The sequence below is a fragment of the Mus musculus genome, chromosome X, assembly GCF_000001635.26.
Source record: "Mus musculus strain C57BL/6J chromosome X, GRCm38.p6 C57BL/6J".
NCBI classification, from domain to species: Eukaryota; Metazoa; Chordata; class Mammalia; order Rodentia; family Muridae; genus Mus; species Mus musculus.
Genome location: NC_000086.7, coordinates 10,569,489 through 10,591,560, shown reverse-complemented (window position 1 = coordinate 10,591,560; position 22,072 = coordinate 10,569,489). Strand labels below are relative to the sequence as shown.

The 22,072-nt window shown below is 41.5% G+C and overlaps 1 protein-coding gene across 2 annotated transcripts in view; it reads right to left on the bottom strand.

Moving 5' to 3' along the window:
* Window positions 1-22,072, bottom strand: part of Tspan7 (tetraspanin 7) — a 111,489-nt gene that overhangs the window by 5,044 nt on the left and 84,373 nt on the right. For both annotated transcript variants that reach the window (NM_019634.2, XM_006527583.1), the window contains exons 2-6: window positions 12,058-12,246; window positions 9,322-9,396; window positions 7,424-7,519; window positions 5,909-6,064; window positions 1,342-1,425 (exon numbers count right to left, since the gene is read on the bottom strand). In NM_019634.2, the coding sequence (NP_062608.2) occupies window positions 1,342-1,425; window positions 5,909-6,064; window positions 7,424-7,519; window positions 9,322-9,396; window positions 12,058-12,246 (600 nt within the window). The remainder of the gene's footprint in view (window positions 1-1,341; window positions 1,426-5,908; window positions 6,065-7,423; window positions 7,520-9,321; window positions 9,397-12,057; window positions 12,247-22,072) is intronic.

The window sequence follows — 22,072 nt, the reverse complement described above, 5'->3', positions numbered from 1 at the left end:
CATGTGTGTGTGTGTGTGTGTGTGTGTGTGTGTGTGTGTGTGTGTGTAGGGGGTGTTAATTCAGTCCATAAGGGAGAAAGCAATGAAGTCTGTTTAAGGAGAATTTTAAAACTGCAACACAAGACATACTCATAGTGACTGACTTCACATGCTCTTGGGAGATGCCATGTCACACAAGTTTTGATAATTACATGGAAGAAAAGCATTTCACTGTCTTTAATACTAAATCCTGCTTGACAGAGACACACACTATCAAGTTAAGAATCTATCCCCTGATCTAAGCAAGGGCCACATAAATAATAACCTACTAAACTACAAAATTATAATTTAGTCACTTTTCTTTGAAGTTCATATTTCAATGAAAACACCTCAGAAACAAGTTAGAACACAGCAGAACTGCATTCGCATTGCTGAGCAGAACAACAGATGGGGAGGGAGAGAGTTAGACTTTGAGATGGTCTCTATAGAAATGGAACATTGGAGCCATTACTGACATGTCAACTGGGCTTTCTATGAAAAATGATCTGTTAGTCTGAAAAAAAAAACTAAGTTAAACCTAAAATTTTTATTAAGCTGCTAAGTATACATGTCAGTTCTTACACTTGTAGACTATTATAACAAGGATATACCATTTGCTCCCCAGATCAAGAAGCCTGTAAAACAGGACCTTACTGGCGATAGGCAGGCTAAATTTTAGATTTAGTTTATATGTGTTGTATCCGTTAATACCTTTAGCTTACTTAACTGGCCTAATTATATCTCCCAATGGTTTGTAAAAGGTGAATAGAGATGAAGAGATGAGCAGTTGAATACACAAATAATTAAGTTTCCTCTTCAGAAATGGGATATTCAAATCTAAAGATTAAAGTTCACAAGATGAAGCCTGTTAATGTCACGCATAATCCAAAGAAACTAAGAAAGAACACACAGAGAGAGAGAGAGAGAGAGAGAGAGAATGAGAGAGAGAGAGAGAGATCAACCAGGAAAGAGCCTCCCTCAAATCTAGACCAGTCAGTTGATGTTTAGAGTTGTTTAAGTCCCAATAAAGCCAGCTCCTTCTTCTGTCCCCCCCCCCCCATTTGACCTGTGAAGAAGCAAGATGCTTTACTGGAGATAGTCATTAGTTAAACTGTAACCGCTATTCCCTTGACAGAAAAACTTCATTTAAGTTGAAAAAAAAATCAATAAACAGATGACCTAAGGCCTAAGGAGCAAGAATCCTTGCCTTCCTCTATCCACCTTTCCCAGAGCACAGAAAGATAAGCTGGACACTGGAGGCTAGGGAGGCAAACCAGGGTGGGAGGCTGGGCGAGGCTAGACTCAGCATAATCATTTGAGTACCTGGGAGAACGCAATTCCAAATGCCACTCCAGCAATGATCCCCATGTTAGTCTCCATAAAACTGGTCACCAGATCATAACAGCCCTAAAAACAAAATATTGGTAAGTCAAACCCACCAACCAACCAACCAACAAACCAACCAACCAACCAACCAACTAAACAGCCAACCATCCATCAAACCAAAGAATTCAAACATACAAAAAAAGTATAGAGGATAGTACGATGAACCCACATAGGACACTTTTCCTAATATTATAATTAATATATATTTTCCTAATATTATAATTAATATATTAACATTAAAATTAACATGTTGTGGAGGTAGACTATATTTTATCAACCTAGTCCAGGAAGGAAACACCTATTTCTTTTGTATCTCCCACAACACAAAGAAAGGCAAAAGCTGCGGTTACTAGAAAATCCCTTCCTTTCAGATCAAATGGTAGGACCAGAAGTGTGAGTGTGTGCATGTGTGCATGTGTACGTGTGTGTGTGTTTAAACGTACATTTACATGAAACTAACCAAATCAACCTATTTCTGAGTTGACTTCTTCAGCAAAGAATACATGGCCTTTTCCAGTGAAGGAACCTGACTGGAATATAAAAATTAAGAAAAAAAAAAAAAAGGGAAGACATTTAAAGGACAGAATCAAAGTAGTTCTTGTTTATCTAGACAGTCATTGTAAGTCATAATAACATCTGAACCACCACAACAACTAGTCTCACTGTCTTTTATTTTTAAATTCCTATTTTGTTTAACAAAGTTCATAGTGTGTGAAAATTCTACTAATATTCTTGGCTCTAAATCATCTTCATCTTCACAGTATCTTTACAGAGAGAAGATGAACTTGGAGCAGTGCTGTAACATGGCTTCAATGCAATTTACAAGCCATACTCCTTCCTATCTGATGTAAATATGAAGGTAAGTGCACGCTGGCTCATGGGGGACTTGTACAATTTGATTCTTTCCAGTTGAAACCTGCTGATCTCACTTTTACTAAGGATATGATACATCGTAGTACTTCCCAAACAGGTAGCAGGAGAGCAACAAGTGGGTTAGGAAGACTTCAATAGGCACGAAGACAAGCAGTTATTCAAACACTTTTCCAAACGATGCTTCTCTAAGCTGGCCATCATCACAGCCCTTTCCCCCACAGTGATGGCCAAATGGAAGAATGAGCTTCAAATCTTCAGCATTACATTGACCCAGCATATAAAAACACAAGCCTAAGAATCCCAACAGAGAGGAGCAACAGGGAAGTAGCTGGCTGAGATTTTTCTGCTTGCTCTCATTGTGACTTTAATTCTGCACTCAAAGCAAGTATGTGTTTCTATAAGTATGAGTGCTACTGTTTTAGGGGGAGGACTTTTGCTTGTGTTTCTCCCATGAGAGGCCTGGAACACAGGGCTTCACGCGTACTAGGGAAACCTTCTATCACCGAGCCACATCTCAGCGCCAGTTTTGGACATTTTTAGAGTAACTTTATTTTTGATATACTCATGTCAACCAGGAGGAGAAAACACAAACATAAGTAATGGCCTGTTCAACTGTGGCCGAAACAGTTCTCCCTGTTACACAATGTGTTGTTCTTCAACGGGCAGCACAGAACTTATGAGAAAGGCCAAACTGGAGGTTCTACCCGAGACTTGAGGAACCAGCACCTGCCATGTGCTTGGGATATTCCTCTTTAATTTTTTTTTTTTTTTTGGTGAATTTGAATGCACTTTAACAAGCCCTCCAGGTATTTCATATGTCCATTAAAGCTTGAAAAGTGTCAATATTCTTCGGTAAAGAAGAGTTAGCTAGATTTACTACAAATAAGAAATAAAATGAATACATCCTATCAGTAATAGAGTGAACCAAAAAGAGAAGATGAGGACGATTTGAAAAATGTTTTCCATCCCTGAATTTATTTTCTCTATTATTCATCATTCAGCTTTACACTCTTCTCTCCATGTTCCCACACACCTCTACAGATACAAGGATTGCTTTGGTACAACTATAGGTCATATTGGCATTCACCCTAAAGTCGTGTGCTAAGGCATGATCTTATCTACCCACAATCATCTCTCTCAATTTCCTAACATGAGAGCCTGGTTGTCAAGCATGAGATAAATCTAGAGACTTGCTAGGTCTCCCAGGACACACTGAGAAACCGAGTGGTTAACTTCCTCACCCTCTTGGTGTGTCTAAGTCAACAGCCACCAATGCAAAGGTGTCTGCAAGTGGCAGCCTTTAAGTATTTGCAGGAGAACACAAGTTCCAGAAAGGTCCCAAAGGCATCTCTGTAGCTGCCAACCAGGGCCAGTAGTTCTACCTCTGTTCTTAGAAACCGGGCAAGAAATTCCTATGGTAGGGGCTCAGCCAGTGCAATCAGCTAAATGAACCTGCAGGCACTTCATCATCTCGCCACCGAAAGAAAACGAAATCCTATGCCCCAAACCAACCAATCAATCCCCTGTGTAACGGTCCCCACTTCCTCCTGCCTACTCTCCAGTCCAAGTCTGTATAATGGAGGCTCCCCAGGTCACTGAGTAAAAGCCAAACTTCATCTTTCACAGGGTAGGGTTCAAAACACCAAATGATCACAACACATGAATGTGTGTGTGTGTGTGTGTGTGTCTGTGTGCTTGTCTGTGGGTATTCAAATGTTCCTGTGGAGTCCTTAAGAGGGTGTAAGATTCCCTGGAGCTGGAGTTAGAAGCAATTATGAGTTTGACAGCCTCAGTGTTGGGAAATGAATTCCTACTCTGCACCAGAGGAACAAGCTCTCTTCACCCCTGAGCCACCTCTCTGGCCCCCAAACAGAAGCTATTCCATATAAGGGTGTGCTGCATCATTTCTAGGAACCCTGCTGAGGTCATATTCGCATCACAGTTTGTTGTTGTTGTTGTTGTTTTTTCAAGACAGGGTTTCTCTGTGTAGCCCTGGCTGTCCTGGAACTCACTCTGTAGACCAGGCTGGCCTCAAACTCAGAGATCCACCTGCCTCTGCCTCTCAAGTGCTGGGATTAAAGGCGTGTGCCACCACTGCCTGGCATCACAGTTAATACTCATAGTGTCTGTGGTCTGTGCCTGACATTATGTTTTAGATAATTTATTTCACTCATTCCTCATACTAATTTTTAGTTAATCTATTTTTATGTATATGTGCAATCTGTCTTCAGACACACCAGAAGAGAGAGTCTGATCCTATTACAGATCATTGTGAGCCATCATGTGGGTGCTGTGAATTGAACATTTAGGAAGAGCGGTCAGTGCTTTTAACCACTGAGCCATCTCTCTAGTCCCCCTCATATTAATTCTAAAGATCAAGTACTACTATTATCTATCATTTACATATGAGAAAAAAATCCTGAGAAAGGTTAACTTCAACAAGATCCTCCAATGAACAAATGCCTGGTTCAGAATTTAAACTGTCTCTAGTCTCTGAATTTAGATTTGGTCCTTAAATTTCCTAAAAGAGAATGTTTATGTGAAAAAAGTTTTTTTTTTTAACCAAAATTGGATGGCTGCTGCATTTACCAGCCATATGAATCAAAACACTCACTGTTACAGATCCCAATACAAAATGAGTAAAATACAGAAATGACCTTATAGAATTCTAATCTTGAGAGAACAGCTATCATCTCTCTATGAATTATTCAGTACATGGTCCATATAACACAGAACTGGGAAGATATTGGAAGAATAGACTAGAATAGAATGTTTCCTTGGTAAGAGAATAAAATTTGCCCCATGTCTAGAGAGCTAAAGACAAAGTCAATAGCGTATTCTCCTCCTTTGTTTCTCAAATCATAGTTTATATAGGGCATTTCTTTAAATGTTTAAGAATGTTGATAGGCTCCATGCACAGCTGTAGCACACAGCTGTAACAGTCTTCATTGTATTCTCTGTAAAGTGTAATACAGGATTGCTTTCCCTTCTCTTTGACTACTGGAAGTTCACTCTTCTTTTCTCCCTATGAACTGGTGTCTATATCTCCTTCCACCATCTTTTTTTGTTGTTGTTTTGTTTTGTTTTCCTGCTCTCTTTTTGGGAATTCAGATGTTGACAGTGAGTTGAATTGGAGTTGTTTATTTCTTTTCCTACACCAGTGAACTCCCTAAAATAAAGGCCACCCTCCTAGCAGAAGCAGATGCTGTCTGTCAACTCTACTCCCTTCTTCCTGACAAAGACTGGCACCCAGCTGTGAATAATTTTATGTTTTGATGGTATATTAAGTAGAAGAAAGGCGCCCAGAAAGAAAAAAAAAAGAAAGAAAGCACTCTCTGTCTGACACAGGCATCGGGGTTAACAGGAACCATTTGCTAAACCTACATATCTGTGCCTGGTGGAGGCTTGCTGTGGGAGAGCCACAAGAGACCAACTGGAGGCAGAGCTTCCTCCTTTAGAAGTGAGCAGCCTCAAGGGCTTCTCCTAGGCGAGCAAACACCACAAAGGAAGAAGCCCAACTCCCTCTGAGACAACGTTTTCTAATCTATTTGTCTTAATTTCACAAAAGTAATAAAATCCTCCCAAACACAGCCCGCCTGCCTGTCCCATTAGGGCTGGGAGGAAGAAGTACCTTCTGATTAACTTTGGTGGCGGCCACAGTCAGATTGTGCAGATCCAGGGGATTGCAGTCAGTTTCGTTCATGCAGCAACTGGGGGGGATGCCATGGTCCAGGAAGTAGGGGCTGCTGCTCCAGTTGGTGTAGTTCTGCACGCCACAGCAGCTCAGCTGTTAACAAGAAAAGAAAAGAATCCAAGAGTGCTTGAGCAGATGCTGGGACCTCCTCACTCCTTGCTCTGAAGCTTCTATGAGAAAAACATCAAGCTGGGTAGTGGTGGCACATCCCCTTAATCCTAGCACTCAGAAGGCAGATACAGGAGGACAGTCGGGGTTGTACATCAGCCAGGTTCCCAATGTAGCATATACCTTTGGTGTGGAAAAATCAACTTAAGCTCTACTATCAATCATCTTTGGTGCCCATTTGAACTCTGAGAAGGAAGATGAGGTCACATTACACTGTCTTTCTTACTACCTCAACAAGTAGAGTAATATGTCTCTGACCTTGCTTAATATCACAATCATATAAGAGTGCTATTAAACATGCAGATGCACATGGTAATTACACCCAGAATACTGATAGGCAATTAATGGTTTCTAAATGTTCTCCACTAGACCTACAATAATAAGTAAATAAATAGCTTAGAGATAATACTTTTTATGTGGGATGGAAAGCTGGTATTGGTAAGCCTATCACCTGCCAGGTTTTATACAGGTGTTTTGAGACCTGATCATGCCATTTGTTTATGTATTGCCTATTGTCCATGGCTCCTTTTGTGCTAGGGTGGCACAGTTGATTGTGACACAGAGTATAAGACCATCCCCATAGTCTAAAATATTTTCTATTTATCCCCTTTATAAAAGTTTTCTGATATCTCACATAGAGAATATGAAAGCAAATGCGACAAAAAATGTTACTGGTTGGTAAAACCTGAGTGTATAGTTTTTGAGTTTCCAAAAAGTCTGAAATGTCACCAAAATAAAATGGAAAATATTACGGTTTTAATTTTTTAAAATTGTATGAAGTTTAAATATAATTACATCATACTCCCCTTTGCAGACTATACCTGACAGATTCTCAGTTTCCTTTTGGTCCATTTACACTTTTAGTGCACTGCCCCAAGTAGATGCTGCTCATCTGACTTCTCTGTCTAGCCTGGAGTTACCAATTCTAGATAGCCAGCCTTCAGGAATCAGCCGTTACTAGATCAACACATACCCACTACCTACCTACCTCCTTTCCAATGGTTCAGCTTTTAAGGACAAATGGAGTATTGTTGACGGGTTCAGCACTCTTACCAATACAAGACACATTGGAGCATGTGCCTTCTTGATGCTAACTTTCTAGAAAAATCAAAGCCTAGGCAAATGCTTAGATTCAACTCTTGAAAACAGAACTGGACTAAGCACTCAAGGATGAGAATCAACAGTATATGCAACTGGCCTACCCCACCTACCCACCAAGCCTAGAGGATTAAGCCCAGAACTGTACAGGCAGGCTCTATACCCACATCTCTCCCTGAAACTTACGCTGCGCTGCACATGGTCCACAGCCCGGCTCCTCTCATCATTGCCATTGTAGTTCTGCATGGCATCCGTGTAAGTCCTCAGGAAGGTGTCCTTGATCTACAGAAGATAAAGGGGGAATGTATATCAAGTCCATTGTGTCCTAATCTGACTCAGGTTCCTCTCAGTCTCCCAGGACCATCTCTTCTGAAATTTTCTCAATTGACTAGGCAGGGAAAGCCTATTCTCTGAGACAACGGAGCTCAGAAAATTCACCAAAGGTTTAACTAGCTGAGGAATTTAAAGACAAAGTTGGTTTCAACCACCAATTTAGAGGGAATCAGTCCTGTCAGATGGCTCACTGAAGTGGCTAGGTAAGTTTTAAAAGTGCTATAAAGGTGACCAACTGGCCAATCATCAGGCATGAATTTTCTAGTTATTTTTCTTTTAATTGATTCATGGCAAACTTCCTTTCTATACCATTCTTTGACTTATGCAGACAGAATGGTAACAGGCCAGACACCAGCGTGATGTGAAGATTAAGGTATTGGCCCCAAACTGACCCTTTTTCCACCATGCAGGAGTGGAACAAAAGCCATCTTTCACTTAACTCTAATTACTGAGGCCAAAATGAAAGAGGCTAAAGGACAAGGGCTTTCTTGTTAGTAAAAAGTTAATGAAACCCTTTCTCCTTGTCAGTGAACATATTTGCCCTTGGGCTCATTTTCAAGTCCCATCCCTTTGAAATATGGGGTAAGTGAGGTGTTAGGTATACAACTAGGCCATGTCGCTTATGGTAAAACTAAGGCCTGATTGATGCAATGCCTTGGGATTAGGAGAACAGAAAGTGGCAATAATTATCTGGTGGCAAGCTCCAAGCTAAATATGGTAACTCTTCCAAGCAGGGATATATATTCCTGACTAAATTCTGAAAGTAATGCCCATCGGACAGCTACAAGGCAAAGTGGCTACCATAGCCAACTCTGTACCTCACTTCACTCTTAAATTCTCAGGGTGGGGTGTTGTATATAGAATAAGGCTTGTGTTACCCCGAGGACACAGGCTTAAGAAACAAGACTGTGGCTGCCCTAAAGGCAATCCAGGCTTCTTTACAACATCGGTCCAAGTAAATGGTATCAATGCGACTTACTGTTACCCAGTGAATTTCACAACTTGACCAAAGTCAACCTTTATTTTGTAATCAGGGTGAGACTGCAATCCCTAATGAATATAATGAAAGGGAGAATAGGACTTCTGGTTTTCACACTTACACTGATGCCCTCCAGCAGGGCTGTTGAGGCCACCACCCACTTCACCCCATTTCTCTCCAGCTCACTGTAAGAATGGGTAATCTACCTAGAGGCAGCATCCATGAGCAACAGGTTCTGGAAGTTAGCGTTGGCATTTTGAACACTACCTACAGTCAAAATCAGGGTAATGGGGAAAGGAATGGATCATCCATATGCCAAGCTCCCAGAGAAGATAGCTCAGCAGGATAAAAACAAAGAGCCTGGGATGTGCTGCCGGGCACTCAAGAGCCACAGCCAACCCCCTCAGTGCATTCACTGTCTATGGTGTTCTGGCTCCATCACCACACACCTTTCTATTACAGCTTTCCTGTTCTTTGTAAGAGTGGATTTACAAGCAAGACAATTAGCTCAGCTTGCCTCTAGTGTCAGAAATCTTATAATAGCACGAAATGCTTTGTGGAAAAAGCTACTTTCAAAGGAGTATCTAATCCATATAAGAAGTCATTTTATGAAAGAGCTACAGAGAAAACTTAAGTGAGGGTTAACAGTGAAGGGTGTAAAATTTTGGGGAAGTTCCTGCCTAGCCTTCACGCACCCTTTACACAAGCCATTCGTTTCCAAAATGCATCTAAACACACAGACTCTAGGTCTTTCCACCCTGAGCATACTCACCTCATGACGAAACACAAATCCAGAAATGCCAGCAACAAGCTCAGCCAGGAACACCAGGGACAGGAACATGGCATACTACAAACGAAGTGAACGAGGATAAAGTCAGAAGGCAGGATTAAGAGGAGGGCTTTTCAGGGCTGGGAAGATTTCTCAAGAGTTCAGCGCACAGACTGCTCTTGTAGAGGACTCAAGTTCACTTCACAGCACCAACATCAGTTGGTTCACAAATGCCCATTATTTCGTCTCCAAGGGCATCCAATGCCTCTGGCCACTGTGGGCACCTGTGCTCATGTATACATAGCCCCACACAGACACAGACACATGGATAGAGAGGGAAAAAGAGAGGAGAAGAGAGACAGACAGACAGACAGACACATAGCTGAGAAGGTATCTTTAGAGTATCTTTCTGCTAGGGGCAATTAGGTAAGTCCTTACTATTACTAGAGCAAATTCAGAAATGTAAATACCCTTGTTAGAATTTCACAGAAGTAGCAATTTAGAAAATTGTCATTTTAAGATGTACAAACATCTTGGGGTACGGATGCTGAGGAGACCTCCACTGACACTGTGTCCATCAGCTCAGATCGATCAGGAGAAACATGAAAGGGTCATGTGCTCCAAAGTGTTGTTTTACTTTTAATATGAAAATACTTAAGCTAGAAAAAAAAATATTTGCTCTGGAGTTCTCACAGGACATTGTTCTGCCTAGAGGAGGCGTTGCAACCATCTTAACAGTGAGCTAGAACCTGAAAATTAAATCTTCTTTTTACCCTCTTTTTAATGCCAGGCATAGAACCCAAGGCCTTCAATACTACCCCGCTGAGGTGCTGCCCCAGCCCTGACTGTTCTATTTCCTAATTGTTGCAATTATCAGAAAAACTTCTTTGCTTCTGGCCACAGGTCTTCCTACTTCCAATTTTAGCCAGTAGTGGTTCTGCTTTAGAAAGCATAAGGGCCCAAGCACATGTATATACATTAGTCCTTTGTATGTATGAGTATGGCTGGGATGCGAAGCTGTGCATTGGGCAAACTTCTCTATTTTTCTTTTTCTTTTTTTTTTTTTTTTAGCCACATCTCACAGTAAATGACTACAGACCCATTTTACTTGGAAGTGCAGCCTGTCATCTTGTGTCAAAGGCCCGGGTGTATATAGCATGACATACTTCTTCACTTTGCTGGCCATCTCTGAACTGATCCCCTCAACCAGTTCATGTGGGGATCCTTGCCTCTGGGCTGGGCAATTCATTGAATTTACAACCTCTAACAAAGCAAGTGACCAAGACTACTAACAATCATCCCAGTGTTTCTCATCCTATCTTACCTGCACTTTTCAATTCGAAAGATTGTGTCTCTGTCACTGTCTTTCTGAACACATGCATACAAATATCTGAGTTCAAGGACATTACATAGCACTTACGAGTTATGAAGGCTTTGCTATTTTTCTGACTTTGAAAAACAGAAAAAGGGAAGAGGAATCAACTCCTTACCAACATGTCATATATATTATAACCTTCTTCTTTGTGTCTCAAAATAGGGCCATTTTGAATGTTTGCAAGGACCCTAAATGATGCTGTGGGTGGACTACACAATACCACATAGCTTAGCTATAATATATACATATGACTTATAAGTATATAAATTTGTATGGGATCATAAAAAAATCTTACTGACACATATGCTAAAAGAAGAAAGCATTGGGTTAAAATATCCATTTCTCTAAATATTGATGAAATTCTATATAAGCACACAACCAGTAAAATATTAAGCATGCGGTAATTATATGCAATCTACATAATTTCTTTGTATAGTTCATAGAAAATATGATCAGAAGCATGCACTACTCTGTGGAGAGGCTCATACCAAACACTACAATTCACCACAAAGTTATGTGGAAAGATAACTATCAGAAGGCAAGTGGGAAAATGGACATTTAACTCTGTGGTCAGACATCTTCTTTGGGCCTCCCTATAGGATAAATTGTTCTTATTGATGATTTTTTCAGTTATTAAGGTTAAAGCTAAAAGAGTACCATAAGATTCTAATGGTAGTTAAAACCGCCGTAAGGGTCTTTCAGCAGCCTGCCCTTACCTTTAGGGATGTATTATTGCTCTGTCTGCACTATTAGACATAGGCCTCTGCTGTGGCCCTGGAAGCTAATTGTCATTGCATCAGCCCTTTGAGTGAGAGCTTCTGGCTTAGTTCAACTCCCACAGCACAGGGCCAGATAGTACAACTGGAGAGAAAAGCATGTGCACACCTCCTTGCATGACAAGATTCAAGGAGAAAGAGAGGTCTACTCCAGTGGGATCTTGGACGTGGAAGGCTGTTCATGTTCAGAATGATCCCTTGCCCGCCGAAGCTGCACATCACATCCCACAAGGGATTTCTAAGCCAGTTTGAGACTGGCACAAGGCATCTTGCCAAGAAGACATTAATCGTTCATTGGAATCAATGGCCAGTGCTTTGCCAATTTACCTCAGGAAGCTGGGACTACGTTTATTGTGCCAGGCTGTGTTTGGGGTAGCTTTTCCCACTGGGAGGTTTAAAGGCTGGATTAGTTAAGAGTCTAGTGTAAAATTAAAATCAATGAATATTAAAGTCTTTTGTGTGTGTGTGTGTGTGTGTGTGTGTGTGTGTGTATGTGGCTTCAAGAAGGGCTACTTAACTGCTGCATGAATTTATTGTTTTATAAAAATAACCAAGAAAGCACATCACATCATGCTGAGTTGTACTCACCAGTTTCAGCATCCATGGACTACCACGGCATGTAGCAAAGCATCCAAAGAGGCCAAAAACCACGATGGTGGTGCCGGTTCCAATGAGCACATAGGGAGCATTTGTGGAGTTCTCAGCAATCAGGGAGATATAGGTTCCCAAAGTCAGCTTTCCCCAGACTCCAACGGCCAACAGGATCACCCCAGTGATCTGCGAAAGGAGAGAAGAGAACATGAAACATGAAGCTATTGCCAAAAGACATTGTCTTAGTTCCTCCTCCATTGCTGTGACGAGAGACCATGGCCAAGGCAACTTATAACAAAAGAGTTTATTGGGAGCTTGCAGTTCCAGAGGGAGTACATGTCCATCAAGGTGGGGAGCATGGAAGCAGGTACAGTACTGTAGCAGAAGCTGAGAGCCTACATCCTGATCCACAAGTATAGGCAAAGAGGGAGAACTAACTAATTGGGAATGGCATGGTATTTTGAAACCTCAAAGCTAACGCCCAATGACACACCTCCTCCAACAAGGCCACACCTCCTAATCCTTCTCAAACAGGTTCACCAAGAGAGGAAGTACAAATTTAGCATTCAAATATATGGGCCTGTGGGGGACATTTTCATTCAAACCATCACAGACACAGAGCAATGTGGCCATTAAGATTCAAGCTTCCACAAACAAGGTGTATTTGCTGAAGGCTTTGTCCTCAATGGCAAGAAATGTCAGAGATCATTAGCTAAAACTGTCACACAGTAAACGCACATTGATAGTATGCAAATTATATCTTCCCCTTATATATCCTATACATAGTTTTAATATTAATTGGAAATCAAGTCAATAAAGGACATTTTTTTTAAAAAGCTGCTTAAAGAACATCATAAGACACTTTGGAGAGGCATTCCTCCAATGTGTGTCTGTCCGACACTGAACTAGGCATGACTTCAGAGAGAATGCTGGCTCCTTTCATCAACGGCATGTGAGGGTAGAATAGGTTTTATGGCCATCTTTTACAACACTTTAAGAACAAGGATATTCTTCTTGCCCATTATCATCGAAATCTCTATAAAGAAAATATTCTAGACAGTTTTGAATCCCCATTGAGGTGCCACCTTATTCATTGTAGAGCAACAGAAGAGTCTGAACATCTCTTGGTATTGTTTGTAACGCTATTTGTCAAATATCATTAACCATTCCAATTGAAATCTTTATAACATGTTTAAACTCTAGCCCCGTGCATTTATCAGCCCCTTACCTAAGGTAGTGCATTCAGTGCTATGTATTAGGCCTTACTCTCCATTGCCTGAAGATCCCAGGCCTCAGCAATTGTGGCTGGTGAAGCCATATGCTGGCTTGTGTCCCCCACCATCCCACAGTTGCATTTAGAACTTGATGACATATTCAAAAGTAACCGTTTTCAAATTGCTACCTTTAGGACCCGAGGCTTAAGTGCTTTCCGAGTTCTACTCAGGGAGTTCAGTGCTGTCCCAGCCTAAAGCTCAATGCTCTGTACTAAAGACCGCAGGTTTCTGCTCAGTCTATCCAAATGAAGAGGCAAGATGAGAAGCTAGAGGAAAACAGCAACACACACACGCACACACACACACACACACACACACACACGCTAAATTGCCTTTTGAAGGAAAAGGCATAGGCATAGGCAGCCTTAACATTGTGTGCTGCATAATTAATCTCCTTATGAACTTTAGTAAAACACATGAACTTTGTAATGGTAACTCCCCTGTCTTGTCCCAATAGCTTATTTTGTAGAACTACCACTGTGCATGCCAGACTTAAGTGTTAGATGAGAAAAGGGTGAAGAAATGATGCAGACTTGAGGAGAAAGCATTTGATGCTAATTGTGAGGAGAAGGGGCCCAGTAGAGGCTTCCTGTGACGGGAATGAATGGTTTCAGTGAATTAAATCCAATAATGCAGATGTTGCCAAAAGTTTCACATCCTCTGCTGACACCTGGTGGTCATTTGTAAAAAAGCACATTCTCTGAACAGTTTCCTTTGCCATACTCTGCCAAATAGAAATCTAACAGTAGCTTTACCCACTAGAATCAAGTCTCATGTTACCAGGGGTGAAAACAGACCATATTGGTAAAATAAGATGCTCATCATCAACTTTCTACCCTTAAATTAGCTACAAAGAATTCCATTCTAAGATGTTCAACAGCAAGGGCAAGGCTGTACATATGATACATATGACAGTTGACATTTGGCACTGCACACACACGCCTGCGCACACACAAACACGCGCGTGCGCGCGCGCGAGCACACACACACACACACACACACTCAGAGACAGATATACATATAGAGAAAGAGACAGACAGACAGACAGACAGACAGAGATAGAGAGAGAATGCGTTTGGGACTAAGGACATTTCAGAGCTAGGTCTTAACTTTCCAGTACAGTTTGGGCACAGCTTAAACTTAGGAACAGGATACCACCAGCTGCTACTAATACAGGCTCTGAAACAAGGCCAAAGAAAACTATAATAGTAGCAGCACTAGCAGAGGTATATTGGCGCTGGGGAGGTTAACTCAGTTACACAGCCCAGCATGAATGAAATTCTAAGTTCAATATTTAGTACAGGAGAAAAAAAAACCCAAAACATTAGATTAGACTGAGAAAAGCTTTGAAAAACTAGCATATGTTGCTTTAAATTTTCAATGAAAGAAAGTCCTGGAGAAGTTTGGCCATATGCCACAGTGTTCCCAAAGGCTCCTGGAAGAGACTCGCCAGGCGGCATTTTTAATCATAAACAGAATATTTGGGGAGCGGGCAGTAGACATAAGTGATCCTCTTTGTTCTTATCAGGTCATTCCAGGTAACACTGGGAGGCTCCTTGCCAACCCTGCACCCTCCTGGTTTTTCTCAGGCATCCAGAGCCATGTGATTCCTTCTTGCTTTGTTAGAGCATAGACCATAGATCTGACCAACCTGCTAAAGCTGCACACATGATATGCCAGATTTGCGTATGAGAGGGCAAAGTCTCCATCATTACTCAAACTCCCTAGCACCTAGCCTGGGAGCTCCACCTTCTAAATGAACACACCCAATCATTTCAATGATGATACGAGTTTAGCATATTAACAACTAAATGATATCTTAGAGGGCAACGGTGGGAAATGAAGTCATAGAGGTATAAGGTACAGCTAAGAGACCTGTCCTAAGAAGCTCTATGAGATAGAAGGCACTGTGTCTAAGCACTGATAAAAAAGAATCACCAAAGAGACAGTAGGAGGGAATTGCAGCCAGTTCACATTTTCATGAGGAATCTATGGCTCAAGCATTCCAGAGCTTCACAGGTTCATTTGTTCTTGTTGACTACACACAGAGGGACTGTAGACTAGTGCCTTCCACTCCCATGCCTCTGGAACTCAGAGACAAAATGGATGATGCAGAAAGTCTATGGCAATTATCAATAGTTAAAATATAGATCCCTCGGGTGCTAGATTTAAGAGGAAACGTAGGCAAGAGAGTATCCCTGTCCTTACTTAGTAGGTGAATGTGCTTGCTGAAGGGAGACTAGAGAGGGATGTTTTCTGAAGCATCAGGGACATCATTCTAGAGAGGACCGAAAGGAGTCAGACTGGCAGGGAAATCAGAAGCCTCTGTTATCTCATGATTTTCTCTTTAAACTCTGAGAAGTACATGCCCATTGCATTTACAATTTTGTTTTTTTTTTATTATTAGTTATTTACCTCTGTAGCCAGTACAGCAAAATGGACTAAGAATATGAATGTATAAAGGGGTTTCTAGTGGGCTTGGGAACCCAGTCGAGGATAGGCAAGGAAAAGGAACCTGGTGTATTTAAAAGGGGGATGTATGCTGGAGTTCCAGACTTGAGGGTTAGGAGATAGGGCTTGCAGTTTCTTTTAGTTGTGTGGGCTTTGGCAGATCACCAAAGCTTTCTTGGCTTCGATTCCTTCTCCAGTGAGATCAGGAGGTAGAAAAATCTGTACTTCCTCTTGGGCCCCTTTCCTTCTGTTTGTTTTGTGTTATCCCAATGTATTAATTTCTATTTTATTATTCTATTCCTTTAGAAGCCTCATTGTTTTTAATGAGAAATAGAGAGAGGGCAGATCTGGATGGGAAGTAAGATGGGGAAGAAATGGGAGGAGCAAAGGGAGGGGAAATTGTAATCAGGATATATTATATGAGAAAAAAAATCTGTTTTCTGAAAAAGGAAAAGGAAAAGAAAAGTCAAGACCAAGCCAACTATTTTCTAGGTTGCTAACTTCATTTGCTAAGGACGTTCACTAACCTAACTTTGCATTTAACTTGGAGGAGTGAACTGAAAACACCAGAGAGGGATGGCAACGGTAGCTGTACAGCATGGTTCTTATTTTTATTAAGAAGCACTGTTCTGCACTTGCAAAAGTTGAAAACAGGTTCTAGGGCTTTGACTTCCACTCATAGAGAGTGAATTGCTCCTTTTCAACTGTCCAGAAAGCCTTGAAAGTATGGAATGAGCATAGCAGAGCATAAGACTATTCAGAAGGCACTCACACCTCTGGCTTCCTTATGACCTAGATACAGAAATAGCAATCATCCAGGTGAACTAGTAATTGGAGATAGCAAAGCCACTTATGAAGAGATTTTATGTACTTAGAAACCGGGACCAGCTGTAGTAGTTAAGAGTGGGAGACACTTAATGTTGGGGGAATTCCCTCCATGCTACAGCTCTCTCACAAAGCTCCAAGGTTAATCACACTTGTTTTTAAAACTCGGCTGGTGCAGTTTAATTCACAAAGAGGCCGCATGACTACCAGCAGTGCTAAAAGGCTGACTGCCATTGGAAGGGAGCCAACCACCACTGAAGGAAGACTTGTGGGAGAAAGCACTGCCCTGGCTCATGGCACTGGCCCTTTGAGAACTTGGTGGCTCAAATCCCACACAAGCAAAAAACAAGAGAGATTTTTTTTAAAAGATCACATCAAACAAGTGCATGATCAAGAAGCTACAATGATCTTAATGTGTATTGAAAATTTCTGTAACCACATGTTTATCCCATTCTGTATTACTGTGTACACACCAGGGACTTAAGAGTCATGTGAAGGAGAATAAAGAGAATAAAGCCCTTTGCTTCTTTGTAGCACCCAATGTCTCAGCCACTTCCTGTGTCTGATTTCCGAGACAATCTGTCATTCATTCTGTCCTAATAGCCATTCAGCTAAACCACTGCTTCTTTGATTCTGAGTCCAAATTTTCAACTTTGAAAAAAATCAGTCACTGGTGCCTATAGCACAATGGCCCCCTGGGGCCCATAATGAGGGTTTGACAAATACAATGTATGTCTTAGCAATGCTTCCTTCATGGGCTGTATCCTTAGGAGCTATCAGATGGGAATAAGCCTGAATCGACTCATCTCAACAATTATTCCATATGAATATGAATCTAATCAACAATCTGTGACAGAGTAGCGTGCATGTCATGATTATGGCACTCAACACATTGTTGTTCTGGGTTTTCATTATTTCCAAAAGGGAGATTGTGTTTTGCATATCATCTCTAAGTCACAAAAATAAAAACAGATATGAATAGATATCGTATATACACATATGAAAATAGATGAACCCAAACACCCAAACAGTAGTCATTCAGTTCCCACACTTTCTGTGGCTTTATATTCTGGGAGTGTGGTGGAAGGGGGAGCTATGTGGGATGGGAACTTCATATCTCCTTTAAAGCAAACCTAGGGCTGGGGATCATACTTTCAGAAAAGGATCAACTATGAAAAGAGGTTAATACCAAAGAAAATCCATGTGAGGGATTCCAAGCAAGATTCTCATGAAAACAACAACAACAACAACAACAGCAGCAGCAACACACAAAAACCGGTGAGATAGTCTTTCCTTAACTCTCTCCTGAGATAATAATATAAGGAAGATAAAACCCCTCTGGTGACTGAAATAAGTTGCCCTCAGCCCTGTCATGTCCACACTGCATGCATGTGTGATCACACCACTAAGTAAGATGCATAGTCCTGTGCTGGATGACAACACTTCAGTAATAAAGAATCACCCATGTCACTGTGATCCCACAAGATTATATTGCCGTGACATGTGGACTTACAAAGTTTACACATCTTTGCTCTGATAGTCACACTGTGGAAAAAATACCCTGCAGTACATTTCTCGGGAAATATACCAGTGAAGTGATGTACAGATTGTACTGGCTAAGTTCATGCATTTAGTACTGATAAAGTATTATTGAAATAACAGACTCTAAGGTTATAACGCTCTTGGCAAACAAAACAAGACAAAGCAAAACACCAGAAAACAACAACAATCAATTAAACTGCAAATAAATTGTTTCAGAAAAAGGTGATATAGTACCCCCCCACACACTGGCAGTCTCCCACGCTCCCTGGTGGTAGACCGTACCCTTGTCCCCATACTCCTTTCTCAGCAAAGCAGCAAGGGAGACTCCAATGAACCCTGCATCCAACAATCCCACTCCTCTGCTAAAGATACTCACACGGTGTCTCACCTCCTAGAAAAAGAACCAACATTCTTTTTTCCCTTCCCTTTTATTGGATATTTTCTTTATTTACATTTCCCCTTTCCAGGTCTCCCCTTCAGAAACCCCCTATCCCATTCCTCCTCCCCCTGCCTCCATGAGGGTGCTCCCCTACCCACCCACCCACTCCCGCCTTCCTGCCCTGGCATTTTCCTACACTGGGGCATCAGACCCCCTCAGGCCCAAGGGCCTCTCCTCCCACTGATGTCCAACAAGGCCAACTTCTGCCACATATGTGGCCAGCGCCATGGGTCGCTCCATGTGTACTCTTTGGTTGGTGGTCCAGTCCCTGGGAGCTCCTAGATGTCTGGCCAGTTGACACTGTTGCTTCACCTCATGAGGTTGCAAATCCCCTCAGTTCCTTCAGTCCCTTCTCCAACTCCTTCATTGGGGACCCCGTGTTCAGTTCAATAGATGGTTGTGAACATCCACCCCTGTATTTGTCATGCTCTGGAAGAGCTCTCAGGAGACAGCCATATCAGGCTCCTGTCAGCAAGCACTTCCCGGCATCCACAATAGTGTCTGGGTTTGGTGGCTGTATATGGGATGGAACCCCAGGTGAGGCAGTCTCTGGATGGCCTTTCCTTCAGTCTCTGGTCCACACGTCGCCATATTTCTTCCTGTGAGTATTTTGTTCACTCTTCTAAGAAGCACTGAAGCATCTACACTTTGGTCTTCCTTCTTCTTGGGCTTCATATGATCTGTGAGTTGTATCTTGGGTATTCCGAGATTTTTGGCTAATATCTACTTACAGTGAGTGCATACCTTGTGTTTTCTTTTGTGACTGGGTTACTAAACTCAGGATGATATTCTCAAGTTCTTATCTGACTAGGAAGGGGCTGCTTGACCTGCAGCTTTTACGGCTTACTCTTTTGATCTCATGTGGCTCTCCCCCTGTTTTCTAATCTCTCATAGGTCTAATCTTAACTGACTTTAAACTGATTCATTCTCTCCATATTTGCTACTTCTCCTGGAAGACTTTTGAGATCTCCAATTTCTTCCTTTTTACTCAATGAGTTCTTTAACAGAATAATTTAAACTAAAGCCTTCCCTCCAGTAATGGTCCTGTTGGTTTTTTTAAACCCCTGGACTTGGGGCTGGAGAGATGGCTCAGAGGTTAAGAGCATTTGGCTGGTTTTCCAGAGGTCCTGAGTTCAATTCCCAGAAATCACATGGTGGCTCACAACCATCTGTAATGGGATCTGATGCCCTCTTTTTTGTGCAGGTATACATGCAAATAGATCACTCATATACATGCATAAATCTTTTTAAAATGTTTTAAACTGCTGGACTTATCTGGAACACTATAGCCTTCCCTCCAATAAGGATCCTGTTTTATGGTTTTGGTTTTGATTTGTTTTACCACTGGACTTATCTGGAACACTTAGATGTACTCACTTTGTCTATATCCAAAAATGAATCTAAACTCCACAAGGGCAAGATTTGATCTTATTTGTTGGTTTATTCCCCAAGCATAAGACAGCCTGTTGATAATAAATGCTTATTAGTATGTACTTATTAAATGTTGGATGATAGGCAGGTTCTGAAGTCATGAATCCTATTTACATTAGCACCATATTAAGGAAGTCAAATATGAGGCCTGACTCCCATATGATTCATGCAGCTATATTAGCACAAAAAACAAAACAAAACAAAACAAAGCAACAAAATTAAACCTGTTCATTTGCTTCTAGTCCAGCAGAATGCTTTCTAAATTGTCTGTTTAGGGGCCACAGGGAGGACTAAATAAGATAGCATGGGAATGGTTCCTTCCCACTATGGAAAAATAAGTTGAAGCTCTAATTTTTTTCATTTAGCACAGTAGCTGCAATTAATTGACAGGAGTCCAGAGAATGGACCCAGTACTAGGACCCAGTGCTGGGCACTATGTCAAGGTCTCCAGCGTTTTAATTGGCCCAATCTGCTGGATAAGCCAAAGAAATTAATCCTAGGTTACTTACAACTAACTGAGAAAACAGAAACGTAACAACTTCTGACCCTCAATCCTTAATGTATCCTTCAGTTCGTCTCTAGGACTTTCTTCCTCCTCATCCCTCAAGAAGAACTCACAAGCCAGTGTGGTCCATCTTGGCACTGATGTAGCATGAAACAACCTTGAGAATTTGACTGCCACCACTAAAAATTAAAATCTGTATGCATGGACTCTGACCCACTTATTTTAAAACATTATCCATTACTTTCAGGTACATACATCTCCCCCAAAATGGAAATATATTCCACTTCAAGCTATGCATACTTCAATTCCTTAATAGCAAGGTCAAGGAATACATATCCTGTTGTATATGTAGGGGTTAGACTAGAGATTTTAAACATTACAAGGAGCAGGTGCAAACCTACGGAATAATCAATCTGCAGATCCAGACTAGTTTGACATATAAACAAAAATACAGTGTCATGAGTACTGTTTTTCATCAAGTATATTTGAGTAAGAAAACAAACAAACAAACAAACAAAAACATCTTAAACTACAGTACTCTGCTTTGAGCCCTAAGAAGAATAAGAGGGCATCATAGCTGAAATAATAGAAAGCAAGCAGTTCCTTTGCAGAACTTCAAGGAATCTCCGATCCTAAGTAACAGGTTGGGGAGCATTAAAGCTATTCACCCTAAGTTCTAGAGTGGAATCTGATATGTCTCCCAACTAACGACACACGATCTAGAAACACAGTTCACAGAGGATGCGGGTGATAAATGTCATTTATTGAGCAGACTGTGTTTCTCTTACGCTTCATCACATGCATTCTCCATCTCTGTCTTACAGGTGCGAACCTGAGGCATCAGAGTCAACAACTTGTTCAAACACATGGAGCGTATAATAGATAAATGACACGCCCTAGAGTCAAATTCATTGTCCAACTGGAGGCAGTTTTCCAAGCCAGTATGCTCTCCTGCTTGCTGTAGCCAGCCAAAGTAAACCAGGCAGGCCGGAGGGCTGAGTTCTCCTTCATTCAATATTGCCAGGCACCCACTCTCCCATAGCTAAATAAGAGCCATGAAAGGAAGGCTTTCTTGAGAGTGAGTTACAAGGAAGGCAGCACTCTGAACCATTGTGGAACAGAAAGAGTTTTCTTAGGTAGTTTTTGTCAATACTGAAAAAGAAAAGCGGAGTTGGGAGACAGCCTCTCCCGATTGACTCTATGAGAACTTACCTGCTCCTTTCTCCTTTCCTTGGGCAGTCTCCCCTATTGGGAATGCTCCAATAGATGAGCAGGGCTGTGTGCTGCAATACTGTTCATACATTACTTGTCTGGAACTGCGACTGCTCTTCTTTGAGGAGCAGTGTTATATACGGTGGCTGTGTTTCTATGCCAGCAGTCAATATTTAAAGACAGCATTAGGGAAAGCTATAGTGAGACAGAGTTTCTGGCTCAGTATGAGGTTTTTATATAATAACCATTGCCCAGAACGGTGTAGGTTGCCTTGAGAGGTATAATAACAGAAGCTCTCTGGTGTCTTCACAGAGCCTACAGAGGCAAGATGTC